Here is a 15,328-nt window from a genome sequence, read left to right as displayed (position 1 = left end):
AGAGGTCTTTGGAGAGGGTGGTCTGGGAGGGGCACTTCTTCTTAGCTCCCAATTCTCCCCATCCGAGTTTCTCTTTACTCCCTCACCCCTAGCGTTTGGAGGCACCCACTTATAGGGGCGAGGAAGTGGGCGGAGCCCGGTTTTGGCGCCAGACGCGGCTGCTGCGAAGCAGAAACGCCTCCGTCTAGAAGATCGGTTACTGTCCTCGCCTCAACTTCCCTCTCCCTCCCCTCCGGGGACCACCAGGCCCCACGCCGCGAACGGTGAGTGCAGCGACGCCGCAGCCTTCCACCTGCCCCGGGCTCGGGTTCCCGGCGGGCGCGGCGCTCGGCCCCTCCCCCCGCCGGGCGCGCGCCCGCCCGCCCCGCCCCGCCCCTCGCGGCCGCCCGGCGTGGGCGGTGCCACCCCCACCCCCACCCCCCCTCGAGCTGCTGCCCGGCGCGCAGCTCCCCAGCCCCCTCCTTCTCGGATGTGGCTGGAGCTTGAGGCGCGCAGGGCCGGAGACGCCGCAGACCCGGGACCCGGAGCAGCTCGGAGGCGGTGAAGTCGGTGTCTTTCTTTCTCTCTCTTTCTCTACTCGGTGGTGGTGCTTAAAATACCACCTGCGCCCCAGGGATACCCCCACCCAGTTCCCTGCTTCCCGCCCTTCCCCGCCCGACCCCGAGTGGGGAGCAGGCGGGAAGCAGCGGAGAGTCGAGCGGAGACCCCGCGGCTGGCCTGGCGCTGGGCCGGCGCCTGGAGTTAGTTGTGGGGGAGGGGGAGAACGAGACTGTTCTCGAGAGGGTAGAGAGCCGTGGCGACAGCCGCCTGATTTCTAGACAAAGCGCATTTCCTTTTCCCCTCCCCCATCCGCGATCAAGATGAGGGGCCCTCCTCCCCCTCACGGCCTCGGTCGGCGACTTGGGCCTCCAGTGAGGGCGGTGCGTTCTCCCGCATCAGCGCGGCCCGCTGTTCCGAGGCTGCGGCGGGCGCTCCGTTACGTGGCTACCGCCGGGTGGGGGACAACGCGGGCCCGGTGGTGCAGTGCCCTTGAGCCCCCGGGCCGCGGCCTTTGTTTCTCCCGGCGGATGGGCTGACCACGAGGCCCGCGCTCCTGGGTGGGGGGCGGGGGCCGGGTGTTCAGGCCTCGCTAAGCAGGGTGGGGCTTACGGGGAACGGATAGAAGAGGTGGTTTGTTTTTTTAAAAGTGGTACGAAATGGGACTGAAGCATCTCGATACGGTTTTTTTCCTTTTTCAGTTTTTAAACTAGTGATTAGAAAGGGGGAGGGTTTCCAAGAAACCAAGTTGGGGTTTTATAGGCGCCTCTTTGGACTGTTAAAAGGTCTAGAGGGGAAATTGACGATAATATACCGTTGTGATTGGGTGATCACGTCGACTTTGAACCAAATTATCTGGCCATTTTCTTAAAAATGCTGGGTATGACATAAACGGGACTTATATTGAAAAAAATTTTTGCTATTTTTTCCTTTGTAAAACTGTCTCAGATACCAGCGTACCCAGTAAGGTTTTCTAGACCCACTTGGTTAGAGCACTGATGTATTCAGCAAACATAGATCACTGATAACGCAGGATCTCAAATCTGCATCTCTGGATTTGAGTACAAGTTTTACAATATACGATACATAGTGGGGGTTGGAATCCAAACAGAACTTGTGTTTAGCTACCTTTTTTGTGTCGTGCAAACTTCTTTTTAACTGTCATGCATTTTTCTAGTAATAGCTCTTCAAGTCTGCAATAAAAAATGGCCTCCAATAAAACTACATTGGTAAGTTCATGAAAACCTAAAATTTGTAAGGATCTAACTCAAATTTTTTCCCCAAAATTATAAGTTTGCATCTCTGTGGTTGAGATATTTACATCCACATGTATTTCCCAGTTCCCTCCTCCCCCCCCCCCCCCCCCCGCAGTGTTGTAATGGGGAGAAATAGAGGCAAAAACGAAATCATTACATTGAGATACTTATTGACCTGGCTGAATAGTGTCTTAATCCATTTAGAGAAACCTAATCTTGGCAGGATAGTACAATGAATTTTACAGAGTATTTTTATCTTGAAATAAAAATAAACTTTCGCAACATGAATTTTTACAAGCATAAACACAATGCTGTAACGCCCTTGCTCATTGGCGTAACAGTCCCTAAGTCACCCTGTAATGAATTCTAGAGAATCCAGGTATTTTCAGTATTGCTCAGTTTAAAGAACCTAGATTGGGACAAAGGTCATTCAGTTACTTTGCTCATGTTGTCCTATTTGGAATTTGATTATTCTAAAATACATAAAGGTCTTAAATTCAAATCATTGCCATGGTTTTTTTTTAATACCAAATAAAATCATACATATGTCCAAGAAGGGCAGAAGAGTAGATTTGGATCTTGCGAGCAATTACATTTTTTCTCTCCACTGTCTTAAAGCCTAAGTTTGCATTCTTAAACTTGATTAAAAGTTCTGTGAATGTGTAAAGACATACATATGTTCAGCCATATCAAGTTACAGATTTTTTGAAAACACTGACATATTCACATAAAAATAGTGAAATTCAAAGTTAGTGGTTCTCACAGTAATTCTAATATATTTCATCCATAATTGGAATTGTATTAAAGGTCAGTGTTAACATCTAAATAAAGCAAAACATTGGTTTTTGGTTTGTATATTCTCCCCTTGGGTTTCATACTAAAAAGGCAAGTTTGGTTTTTAATCTTTGCCATCAAGAGGTTGCACGTTTAACTCCTATTCTGGGAAACGTTGAAATAAATACAAATTCTGTGGCACAAATGATTCCCATCAAAACCGTCAATGGAAAAAAACACAAAGCATCTTCTATGCCCCCTCAGGATTGAACTGTCCTTCAAATTCCATAAGTGGTAGACCAAAGTGTAGATAATTGAATTGACTGTATGACTTGTGACCTTCAGGTACTGGAAAGAGAAGGAACTAGCTGTCCCTGGGACTTTGAGGATGAATAGAGATACAGGAAGCAAACATAGATGCTTCTGTTGCTTTGGCACACAGTTTTGAGAGTCTTCAGTGTCCATAACTAAATGATACTTAATTATCTTACTCTTTGCTAAAGGATCATAAATTGACAACTTTGAAAGTTTTTCTTAATCTTCTAAGAGATGAGGTTTGTTAGTTTAGGTGGGAAAGTGGGTGAGTTTTCTTCTGAAAAGAAAAAGGTGAACACTTACTTGTAACCAGCTTGTGAGTGCCATAGTATTAGTGTTTATTCTTTTCACTTTGTGTTTATTTTTGTTATCCTCTTTATTCTGTTAATCTCTTACTTTCATGAACATAGCTGATTTGTTTATCATTTAGGATCAGTATCCTTTTGCATGCTTGAGGCACTGCTGCTGTTACTTTTCTGCTTGTATGCTATGTGGAGAGGTGACTTTAATGACTAGGCAGTTAAGTTTTTTTTTTTAATAGCACCACTGAAATTATTTTAAAATTAACATAACATTTGAGATTTTCCCCGCTTCGTCTCTTCTAATTAACCATTTCAGTTTTTTGTTTTATCTGCTTTCAGTCTTCATAACATGAGTTATTGGAAAATAGTGGTTTTAGTTTGGTCTTTTGGCTTTTCTTATAGTGTTAACACAAAAAAGAAAATACTAATCTAAAAATTTGTTTAAGGTGAGTTTCGTTGGCTACCATTTTAACACTTGAGAAACCAAGAAAGAAGGATTTTCACATTAGAGAATTATTTTGACTTCTTCAAGTGACCACGTAACTTTGTTCTGTGTGATCTGTAATATTATATACAGAAATTATGGAACAGTAATAGTGTCCTTTTTAACCTATTCATGGTCTTAGTTGACTCTACAATTGATCTCAGGATTCTGAACCATGTTTTCATTCTGCACTTACCTCTTTCTGTATAATTGAGACTTTTAACATTGGTGTTTATATTGAGAAAGAGTTGTTAGTGTTTGGGGGCTGTAGTTTTTAAATGGGACTATGGTTCACTTAATAAGGTCTCATTAGTATTTACTTCTTTGTATCATCTTCTAATACTTTGTAGTTGTTTGTTGCTGTGTTGTAGTTAAAAAGAGTACAAACTCTAGTAAACTTGGTCTTGTAAACTAGGTAAGACATTAGATTTAGAAAAGATAAGAATATTTTCCAGATAGTGTTTTTGATTGTATTATTTCAACTGAAAGGGGTGGGTGATAGGTTTGAGATAAAAGGGAATTAAGTATTCTTTTTGATTATCTGTTGACTTTTATCTTTTCAGAACGTGTCTGCCCTGGGATATAGAAGTAAAAATATAGGTGTCAGATGCAACGATAATATGAATATTAGCCTTTAAAATGTACTCAAAAGTGAAAAAAGAAAAGTTTCTTAAATGTCTCTTTTGTTTTATTTTAGCAAAAAATGGGAAAGAAACAAAATGGAAAGAGTAAAAAAGTAGAAGAGGCAGAGCCTGAAGAATTTGTGGTGGAAAAAGTACTGGACCGACGTGTAGTGAATGGGAAGGTGGAGTATTTCCTGAAGTGGAAGGGATTTACAGAGTAAGGAATCTGGTGCTTCTGTTATATGTTTAACTGCACCTAAGTGACATTTAAAATTTGCTTTTAGTCTGGGGTTTTTAAAATCCGTTTCCCCATACATTTCTCTTCATTTAAAGACACCTTTATTCCAGGGTACTTTGAGACCTGTTTAAAAAGAGTCCTGTCTTTAGCCTACAGTTGTAACCAAGCACATTTGAAATTAGTTGATTGACTTGGAGAGTCAAATTTATAGGCATACAGTTTATTGTGTAATGCATTTTAATGTGGTTAGATACTGTACTAATTAAAGTATCTAATTGACATTGTTTTCTTATATACAAAGAACACTAAAAGTATTGAAGCTATATAAGGTAGACTGGTGGGTGTTGAACAGAAGTGCTTATCATCCAGGACCTCTAGGATGCACTAGGTTTACTGTATCCTAATCTCTTAAGAAGTGGTGTGGGCATTTTTTAAGCTCCTTAGTTCTTTATGTTCCTTGTTACTAATTGCTCTCATAATTTTTATAATGTTAGCTGTATTGCAAATAACTCATGCAGGAATTCCAGTCTTATATTTAACATTTATCATGTGCTAAATCTGCCTTATACCACAAAAACAGCAAGGCTCTGTTGTCAATGACTTACTGAAAATGGATAGGTAGAGATAGACAACAGTTTTCTGAGTTTGGTGGAGATGGGGGAGGGTTCTGGTCAAATAATTAGGCTTCGGAATATCTGTTACCTACTACTTGCCCCACCATAGCAATTTGGGAATTACAAGTTGAGTGGAAGATTTAAGGTTCTTTATTTTATCCTTCTAGTATCCTTAGTTGAGCTTAAGTATATAGTATAAGTTCATAATTTGCCACTAGAAAAATTTCCTTACAGATAGCAGAACAAAGCAAAATAAGTCTGAACTATTTTAAAGTTAGATGTAACCAGTATGCCAAAGAATTGATCACCTTCATGTGATAGGTTTTTTGTTGTTTGTTTTGAAATCTCATGAGACATTAAATGCTGTTTGTCTCTGTCCAGTCCATCAAAATGTTAAGAGACTTAACTCCTTTTCTCCCTCTTTCTCTCAAACTTAAGGCCATTAGTATGGCTGAGAACCTACTATGTGCAGTACAATGTATTAGGTAATACAGAAGTCTGTAATTAAAGTAACACTACAAAATGGAAGCTCTGCTTCAACTCTTTAGTCCTCCTCTATCCTCTGATTCAAGTTTGCCAGTTTTAGCATCTCAGGATATCAGAAGACCCCAAGTTGTAAATAGTGCCTTTCTTTTCTATCACTCTAAAATGATTAATTTCATTCTATCTTGTTCTTTAAAGGCTTTTTGGATCAGAGTGCACAAAGTTAACAAGCCTATAGGGCACCTGGCTGGCTTTGTTAGTAAAGCATGTGGTTCTTTGATCTTGGGGGTCATGAGTTTGAGCTCCACATTGGGCGTAGAGTCTTAAAAAAAAAAGTTAGCAAGCGTATCACTAGTGTAGGATTATCTAACATTCACGTTTGGTAATTGATATTCATTTTCTTTCCAGTCCTTCTGAAAAACACATGAAAGTAGTCATTTTGGCATCATATCAGGGATTGCCAAACTTTTCCCTTAAAGAATCATGTAGTAAATAAATAATTTAGGCTTTGTGGGCTGTAGACCTCTCACAATTACTCAACTTTGCAAATATAGTACAAAAGCAGCCGTAGACACTACGTTAAACAAAGGAGCATGGCTGTGTTCTAATGAATGGGCCCTCATTTCCTATAATTGTCATTTTGAAATTTTTTCCCAATTAAAAATGTGAAAAACATTTTTAGTTGGACCAACATACAAAAGCTGGGTTTGACCTTTGGGTTGCCAACCCCTGCTTTTTATCATTGCCTAATCTGAGCACCCAGCAGAAGTTGAAAATACTGCCTCACATATAGCATGCCTTAGAATTTTTGTGTTTTCAAATGTGGTGTTGAAGGTCCCAACTAGAGACATAGTCTGACTGATCTGATAAAGTAATTTGGGGTGGGAATAGGGAATCCTTATTTTTAAAAAGCCTTTGCAGAGAGATTCTGAAGTGGGTTGTCTGTGTAACTGGGGAAAATATTAGTTCCAATTATTCTGCCAGAAGCAGGTGTGTTAACTTGGAGGTAATACAGCAGACTGCGCACTTACTAGAGGCTAAGAAAATAGACACAGGAAGTATAAGCAGATTTTATCAAAAGAATGGGGATAGGGAGAAAAAGGTAAGCATCTGCAGTACAGCAGACTTTTTTTAGATACATGTTAAATGAATGTAGATGATGGTGATGAATCATATTTAATTGATTTTTTTTTTTTTAACCGAACCCAGTGCTGACAATACTTGGGAACCTGAAGAAAATTTAGATTGTCCAGAGTTAATTGAAGCATTTCTTAATTCTCAAAAAGCTGGTAAAGAAAAAGATGGTACAAAAAGAAAATCTTTATCTGACAGTGAATCTGATGATAGCAAATCAAAGAAGAAAAGAGACGCTGTAAGTATAAAATATTGCCCAGCAGACTGACTTGGTAAAAGGTTGATGGCTTGATTTTTAAAATACACTAAAGATACTTTTAAGAATTCAAATACTTTTTAATGCTTAATATTCAGGACAGAAAGGATAGGCATGATTTAGCCTGCATCATATAAATGTTCAGTAGTAAGTGCTTATACAACTCACATTGTTGTGCTAGTGTTATTTTGAGTAGAGTCGTGGAGTTGATCCCTGATAAGGTCCATTTCCTGTGATCCAGGACTGGCAGTCTTAAATACAGTGAACACAAAGATTAGATCATTGCAATCCTTTACAATACAGTACAAACAATCCACAAAGCACATTCTGATTATAGACCATTGGTGGCACTGACCACCAGCATGTACTTTCACATGTGATCTTTGTTTTGTCAGAATATTGCCAAGCAACATTTTGATTTTGAAGTATATAATCTTCGGTAATAGAATTTTTTTAATATTTTTTGGTGTGAATTGAGACAGCTGGTTCATTAACTACATGGGTATTTTGACCCAGTCTTTGCTTCACTAATGTGTCCGTGGCTTTGGGCAAAACATACAACTACTTGCTTATACCTTCAGCTCCAAAACAGATTGTCCTATTTACCATGCCTGCTGGCAATTTGGGAAAAGGTCTTGATTCTGAATTAGCATTTAGGCTTGGGAACTAACATTGATAAGGTCTTTGGATTTAAAATTTGATCATCTGAATTAGATGCCAAGTAGTTTACAGATAACCTGTTAAATCTTCATGGCAGGTCTGCTAAGATTATAGGTATTATCCCCATTTTCCAGATGAGAAGCAGAGGTTGACTACAAATTTGGTTCTGGATGCTTTAGCAGCCAAAGCAAAAAGGTAACAATGTTAAGAATCCATATGCATTAATTGAAAGTCAACCGTATATTCAGCATAAGCACTGTTTAGTAACAGTAGTTATCCTACACTGAGCTCTTAGAATGTGCCCAGCAGTGTTCTACATAACTTAATTTGCATTTTTTATACTATAAAACGTCCATGAGACAGATAGTATTATCATTCCTGTTTTATAGGGTAATGAACCTGAACAACAGAGAGGTTAACTTGCCCAAAGCCACACAGTAAAGGTTAGAGTCGTCATTCTAACTAACCCAGGTAGTCTGACTCCAGAACCTGGGATATTGATACAAAAGTCTGGTAGGGAGAAGGGATTTCTTAATCTAAGCAGTTCTCAAACTCTTTTGGTCTCAGAACCCCTTTAATACTCTAGAATATTGAGAATCTCGGAGAACTTTTATTTATATGTGTTACGACCATCAATCCTAATTATATCAGAAATTAAAACAAAGTTCTAAGACATTTGTGTATTCAGTTAAGAAAGACAAAACCTATTGCATGTTCATAACTTACGAAAAATAACTTTAAATGAGAAGTGGCATTTTACAGTTTTGCAAATCTTTTCAGTGTCTAGCTTAAGACAGTTCTGCATTTGATTTGCTGTCTTAATGTTGTTTGGTAGAGGCATATGAAGATATTCTGAAGTCAAAGATAAATGAAAGAAGGGGACCTTGCAAGATAAACAGACACCCACTAAAGGTCTCAGGGATCCCCAGGGATCCTGAGACCACACTCTTAGAACCATTGGTTTATGCTAAGTATTTTTTAAGGTTTCCTACAAGGCAGATCGCTTACAATACTGATCAGTCTGAGTTTCAGAGTTTTTACTATTTGGCTATTTGTATTTTGTGTGTACTTTAAAAATTTGTGGGTAATTTAGACTAATTCCTAAAAGTGATTTGAAATACTAACTTTAAAGAATTTATAATTATTGATGAGTTAGCAGAAATCAAGGGATTAATTTGTGTGCCTACACAGTTCTGTCTTCTAATGTGTTAGGATAAAGAAAGGTATTTATTTTCTTGCCTTGGAATTCAGAATACTTTTAGATACCTGGATTTGTTTTTTCTTGGAAGGTTAATGGAAATTACAATGTGTTTTAGTACTAAATAAGAGTTCTTTCTCCTGTCATTTCTTTTTCACTTTCATTTGAAAGCTATATTTCATGAAAACAAATTGGAAGTTAGTATTACTAGTTTGCAATATGGAAAGTTGGTGAAACATTTATGTGAAGAGTCATTTAACATCTTTTAATCAGGCTGATAAACCAAGAGGCTTTGCCAGAGGTCTTGATCCTGAACGAATAATTGGTGCCACAGACAGCAGTGGAGAATTAATGTTTCTCATGAAATGGTGAGTGTGCAGATGATTGCTATTCTATTTTAAAGTAAGAGTAGATTTTTTTTTTTAATTTGTGAAGCCTTACCTAGAAAAGGTTTTATAGTTTTCATCATTAGATAGTATCTGCTGAAAGGATGATTCTAGGATTTTTGTAGTTTGGGGGTCTTTGGTTTTGTTCTGTTTTTTTGCTAATGGTGTTTTAAAGCAAAGATTAGCCTGTTTGGGAAAATGTAGTTTTATTGGAACACAGCCACAAGTATCTGCTTCTGAAGCACTTCAGTATCTTTTGATTGAATTATGACTTAAGTGAAAGATTCAGTTGGCAAAAACAGTTGAGACTTTTGACTGAACCTTTTTTTCCTCACAACAGGAAAGATTCAGATGAGGCAGACTTGGTGCTGGCAAAAGAGGCAAATATGAAGTGTCCTCAGATTGTAATTGCTTTTTATGAAGAGAGACTAACTTGGCATTCTTGTCCAGAAGATGAAGCTCAATAATTGTTTGCATTGCTTTTTATATATATTTATATATATATATAAAATCTGGGTCTTTGTTTTTTGATTTATTAGTGTGAAGAAATAACATTCTAATGAAAATCACGTTTGATACGTTTGTTTTGAAGTAGTATTGGGGGAGTTGTTGGGGTTTTTTTGCATCTATAGCACTGGTTACTTTGAACAAATAAAAGCTTTCTGTAGTTGCTTCCTTTATCAGAAAAAAATATTTGAGACCATGGTATATTATCCCCCTGCATTAGAGAACACCTTTTCTAAATGTTGGGGGAAATTTCATAGTCGTTACTCAGTCAGAATTTGTGTTTAACTCCTATATGCCTGAGGACCATTCTGGGTCTTTTGTTTATTTAGGGGGTTTTTGTGTGTATACTTAAAATACATACATAAATGGTTTTTGTTTTTTTAACATTCACCAAAACAAAAACAGCATTTATAACCATGGATAAGCCCATGTTTCTGGGATGCTATCATTTTCAGCAACTTAAGAAATCACTTAAACAAGTTTTTCCTGAAGCCTTAACCTTTCAAATTTTTAAATTGGACAATTTAAAAGCAGCAATATCTGAATCCATATTCATATCTACAGTCATAAATGCAAGTTCATTTGCAAGTTCCCTAAAAGGAAAATTTTATCACCACCAACAACCTCCCCACCCAAATGACAAAACTAGACAAGTCCTGGTGTGTTTTAATTAGGTAAGCAAAACTTAGTTAAATGGACATTTAAAGGTTCCTTCTAGTGAACCATTCCTTTTCAAGAAGTTGAAATCTCTGTGCTGTATTGACTAAAAGGTCATGATTCATGGAATGTCTAAGACTTTGTTCATGGAAACCTAATCATAATCAGATGGTTAGAGATGTTAGCAATTTAGCTCCTGCTGGAATAAATGGGTGGACAGACTTTTATAATCCAAATTCTTAACCTGCATGTATTTTCTTTATCCCAACTCGTTCCTGACATGTAGGCTCAGTCTTCTCAGTATTTGAGTTACTGGTTCAGCAGAAACCAGGAAAAACAATAACTTTGTAGTCAGAATGTTATCCAACTGTATATTGTTTACTTTATTGTAAATACTGGTAAACAGTGGTCAATAAATAGTTTTATATTCCTTTATGTGATTAGACTTTTTTTTATCTGATTGTCTTTCTAGTGGAAGTAGAAACATAACCTTAGAATCCTCTTCGTGTTTATAAATAACACTAAAGCATTAGAGTACATGTCTTTGATCTTTTGAGCTGAGGAGTTTCAAACTTACTAGAATATGTCTTTTTTTTTTTTTTTTTTTAAAGATTTTATTTATTTATTCATGAGAGATAGAGAGAGAGAGGCAGAGGCAGAGGGAGAAGCAGGCTCCCCGCGGAGCAGGGAGCCCGACGCGGGACTCGATCCCGGGACTCCAGGATCATGACCTGAGCCGAAGGCAGTCGCTTAACCAACTGAGCCACCCAGGCGCCCTAGAATATGTATTTCCACAAAAATGAAAATTGGTTTCTTGGGATGCCTAAGAGGAATCTGCTTCATTAAAATGAAATTTTGATACTTAGAATCTAGTTTGTTGAAACTTCTGTCTGAAAAACAGTTATAGGACTGATTCTGTTGTGATAGACACATTTCTACTAATTTTCAAAATCCATACAGAGAAAAGGAAATCATTTTGCAATATATAAATATTTAATCCTGTTGTACACCTGAAACTGATAGGTTACATGTTAATTTATACCTCAATTAAAAAAATTTTTTTTAATTCCTATCTATACTAAGCTATCTATTACTTATCTCTATATACCTAGCACTGCTCTCAACAATGGGTTCATATGTGGTACCAAACTCCCTGTTGATACCAGAAATTGGTGGCCTCCACATTAAACTTTAGTAAGGGCATTTCTGGAAACTATTGTCTACATACTACTTTTATTGCCCCTTATTATTATGTTGTATGTTTCTTATTGGTGCTGTAAAAAATTGCATCAAGCTTAATGGCTTAAAACAACATAAATTTATTACCAGTTCTGGAGGTCAGAACTCTTAATTTGTCTCACTGACCTGAAAAGGTATCAGCAGGGCTGATTCCTTCTCGAGACTCTGATGGCAAAATCTGTTTCCTTGTCTTCTTTTCAATAGCACAGCCAGCTGCTGTATTAATGATTCCCCAACTTAACCAACTGCCATAAGTAGGTTAGGTTATTTGTCATTTTTTACTATTAATGTAGCGAATGTTCTTACATATAATGTGTAGTGGCACTTAAGTAGATACAGATTCCCATGTACTACTGAAGTCAGGCTTGCAGTGATTTACTCTCCCCATTGGTCACCATTATCCTATATCCCCACTTGTACTATAAATTTAATAATACTGATCTTAACGGGGAGCCTGGGTGGCTCAGTCGTTAAGCGTCTGCCTTCAGCTCAGGTCATGATCTCAGGGTCCTGGGATCGAGCCCCGCATCGGGCTCCCCCACTCAGCGGGAAGCCTGCTTCTCCCTCTCCCACTCCCCCTGCTTGTGTTCCCTCTCTCGCTGTGTCTTGTTCTGTCAAATAAATAAAATCTTTTAAATAAATAATACTGATTTTTTTTTTTTTAGCCAGTCCGATGGTTTTGTGTTTTAATTTGGTATGTCTATGATCTTTTTTGAGCATTCTTTTAATGCTTAATGAATATTTCCATTTCCTTATCTATAAATTGCCAATTTTACAAAAATTTTTAATCGGTGCTTCTTCTTGTAGTGAGAATATTAACACCTAAGTTTTTTGTGTTGCAAATATTTTTTCCCATTGTCTATATTTTGACATGATTTATTGTACCTTTTTAAAAATTTTTATGTGGTCAACTCTTGTCAGTTTTTACACCTTCTGTTTTTCCTGTCATGTTTAAAAATATTTCTCCCATCCTGAAGTTGTATGGATAGTCTTAAATTTTCCTTATTTTCACTGTCATTTTTATAGTAGTCTCTAATCAGATTTTGTTAGATACTGTGATGAAGGCTTCTGATTTTTTTTTTTTTTTTACCCCAAGATGGACCTCAATTCCACTGAGGTAGTGAGATGTGTGGGTAACAAAGTTTGCCTAATCCTATGGATCAAAGAAAACCATATGCCACTATAAAAATGTTGGTCAGCATTTAAGTTTTTCTTTCTCATAAAGGGCCTGAAATCTGTTCAGATACCTGGACAAGTATTGGTGTGGCAAGATCCCTGAGTTTTTAATACCATTGAGAACAGAAGGGAACACTTTGACCTGTAGCTTATTACCATTACCAATAGCTACTTTTAAAACCTCTGAAGTTTTAATTGATTTTTCACTACTCTTTCCCTTCTCTGTGCTTTGCTTTGTGTTTGAAAACAAATTATATATCTCGTTCATAAGCCAGAAATCTGGTTCTTGGTTCTAACAGGACCTGATACTTGATACACTTAGGTGTTAATGTAGTAAACAACATGGATGGTAGTGAAAAGTAAGAAAATCGGTAAGGGGAAGTAGTCCTTTAGGGTAACTTAGTATACTATCTTCCTCTTCTTTCAAGTTTGAACCTTAATTAACTAGGCAATGAAGATATATGTTGAAAAGAAAAATATAAGGAAATCATGAGTCTGGGGCTTGATTATTATATTTTCCTTTTCTGTTTCACAAAGAACAACTCAAGTTTGTTTTGTCTTAAACACCCCACCCATAGGCTTATGTTGGCTACATTCCCTAGAAGGCTAATGAGAAGTGCTTAATTTTACTTTAAAATTCCTGTGTGTGTGTGTGTTTTAATGGAAAGGGCTGAATGGCTGTCTTAAATTATATTTGATTCTTACAGTATGCATTATTTTTATGTTTTATTAAACCAAAATTGGGTATCAAGCAAAAGAATCTAATATGAAGTGGAATATGAATAATATGTGTATTTGTATGTAACCTATAAGATATATCAACTCTTCTGATGAATAAATGAATTTGTACCTTTGAATATTCACTGAACAAGAGATATTTTAACAACTTCAAACTCTTAAAGTTGACTTGATATAATCAAGGAAGTTGATTCTGAATGTAGTATATAATGTGCTATACTTTTCAGAAACATGGCAATCCCTAACGTATCTGCTAATAGAGAATAATTAAGGAGGGGATTGAAGGTTGTTGGGTTTTGCGGGGGTGAGGTTTTGTGTGTGTGTGCTAAGAATTTATGTTGAAAAGTCACCTGGAGAAGTGCAAAAATATGAAATCGTATTCACCTGAAGACTCTTTCATTACAGTTAATGTTTTTGCTATAAAAGCAATGAAAATGTCCATGAGCACATATAAGAGTTTAGTTCCTAAAAGAAATACCTAACAGTTGTTGAATATTGTGCTGTTTTTCATACTTTTATCTTCCTCAAATGTCATGTGGGGTAGGTATGATTGACCCCATTTTACAGGTGAAGATACTAGGGCACAGAAAGGTTAAAGAAGGTTAAGACCATTTGTATGAATTAGGGCATTAGTTGTGGGAATAAAGAGAAGGGGGCTGATAGGAAGATCAGGTTTTGTCCATTTTAACTGCCAAATAATGTGTTTGTAGAATAAAGTGGTTTGGGATATAAGATGAGGTGATGTGGAGGTTGGGAAGAAAGGGATCCAGAGTGACTCCCAAGATTTCATTTCATCTTGTATGGATGAAAATGTCATTTAGTGAGAAAGGGAAGGGAAACAAGTTTGAGGAGGAAGATAGAGTGGCTTTGGACATACTTTCAGGTATTCCTTTGATTACTTTGATTAGTGTATTAGTATACCTACAATGCATACATATTACATAATTTGGCTGAAAGTGCAAGATACCCAACTCAAACTTGCTTTGATAAGGGAAATTGCTCACTGGCCTAGAGACCAAAGAATAATGTGGTTCATAGCACTGGTTCTGGAGTCTGACCCCATGGCTTTGAAACCCAGCTCAGTTACTTAGCCTTCAAGCTATGCCTCAGAATTCTCTATAAACCTGGGAGAACCTAATGGTATTTATCTCATGGGATTTTCAGGATTTAAATGAGAAACATGAAAAATACCTAGAGCTGAATGTCTAGTACTTAATAAGGACCAGTGAAGTCCGTGCCAGTCTCCACTGTACGCCTCAAGATCAATGGGCCCCTGGAGTGGTACAATCCCAAGACTCGCCATCTCTGGCTGTTGGCTCTCTCGAACCAGTCTGTACACATCAAAAACAAGTGCTGGCAGCACCCAAATGCCCAAGTCTGCCTCTAAAGTGGCACTGGGGTTTTCTCTTCGCTGTCCAAGAGTTCACAAGTTCTGATTGACCTGGCTTGGGTCAGATGCCCTCTCTGGAACTATCAAATAAAACCAGATGTGTGGAGAAATATGATTGGATCAATTGCCTGAAGAGTGCTTTCCAGAAAAAGGTGGATGCTTTATATAAACAAAATGTATAACTAAAGCAAAGAATTCAGCCAATTCGAAAGCACCTTCTTAAAATACCCTTTGTCCTTGCTTTTTAGAAAACTTCTCATGTGAATATTTTCAGTGGCCTAAAACATCGTAGAACTTCCTATCAACTCTTTCCTTTTTTACAAATAAGACTGAAATCTGCCCTTTTCCTTAAATTTGAGTG

At 37.7% G+C, this 15,328-nt stretch overlaps 1 protein-coding gene across 5 annotated transcripts; it reads left to right on the top strand.

The window, feature by feature from the left end:
• Nucleotides 1-122: 122 nt before the first annotated feature.
• CBX3 (chromobox 3) lies at nt 123-13,696 on the top strand. Of its 5 annotated transcripts, none has more exons than XM_045864548.3 (6): nt 123-263; nt 1,715-1,766; nt 4,366-4,508; nt 6,836-6,998; nt 9,148-9,242; nt 9,601-13,696. In XM_045864548.3, the coding sequence occupies exons 2-6, from the start codon at nt 1,743-1,745 to the stop codon at nt 9,725-9,727; spliced, it is 552 nt and encodes a 183-aa protein (XP_045720504.1). In that variant the 5' UTR covers nt 123-263; nt 1,715-1,742; the 3' UTR covers nt 9,728-13,696. The 5 variants fall into 5 exon arrangements, with proteins under 5 accessions (XP_045720504.1, XP_054361226.1, XP_045720505.1 ...); XM_045864549.3 differs by lacking the exon at nt 123-263 and adding an exon at nt 398-545; XM_064575143.1 differs by lacking the exon at nt 123-263 and adding an exon at nt 428-545 and having other exon boundaries at nt 1,721-1,766.
• Nucleotides 13,697-15,328: the final 1,632 nt, after the last annotated feature.

Source organism: Mirounga angustirostris, unplaced genomic scaffold, assembly GCF_029215605.1.
Source record: "Mirounga angustirostris isolate CCGP_5_RB_7025 unplaced genomic scaffold, mMirAng1.0.hap1 SCAF_12, whole genome shotgun sequence".
NCBI lineage: Eukaryota > Metazoa > Chordata > Mammalia > Carnivora > Phocidae > Mirounga > Mirounga angustirostris.
This window is presented reverse-complemented; position numbering and strand designations above follow the sequence as displayed.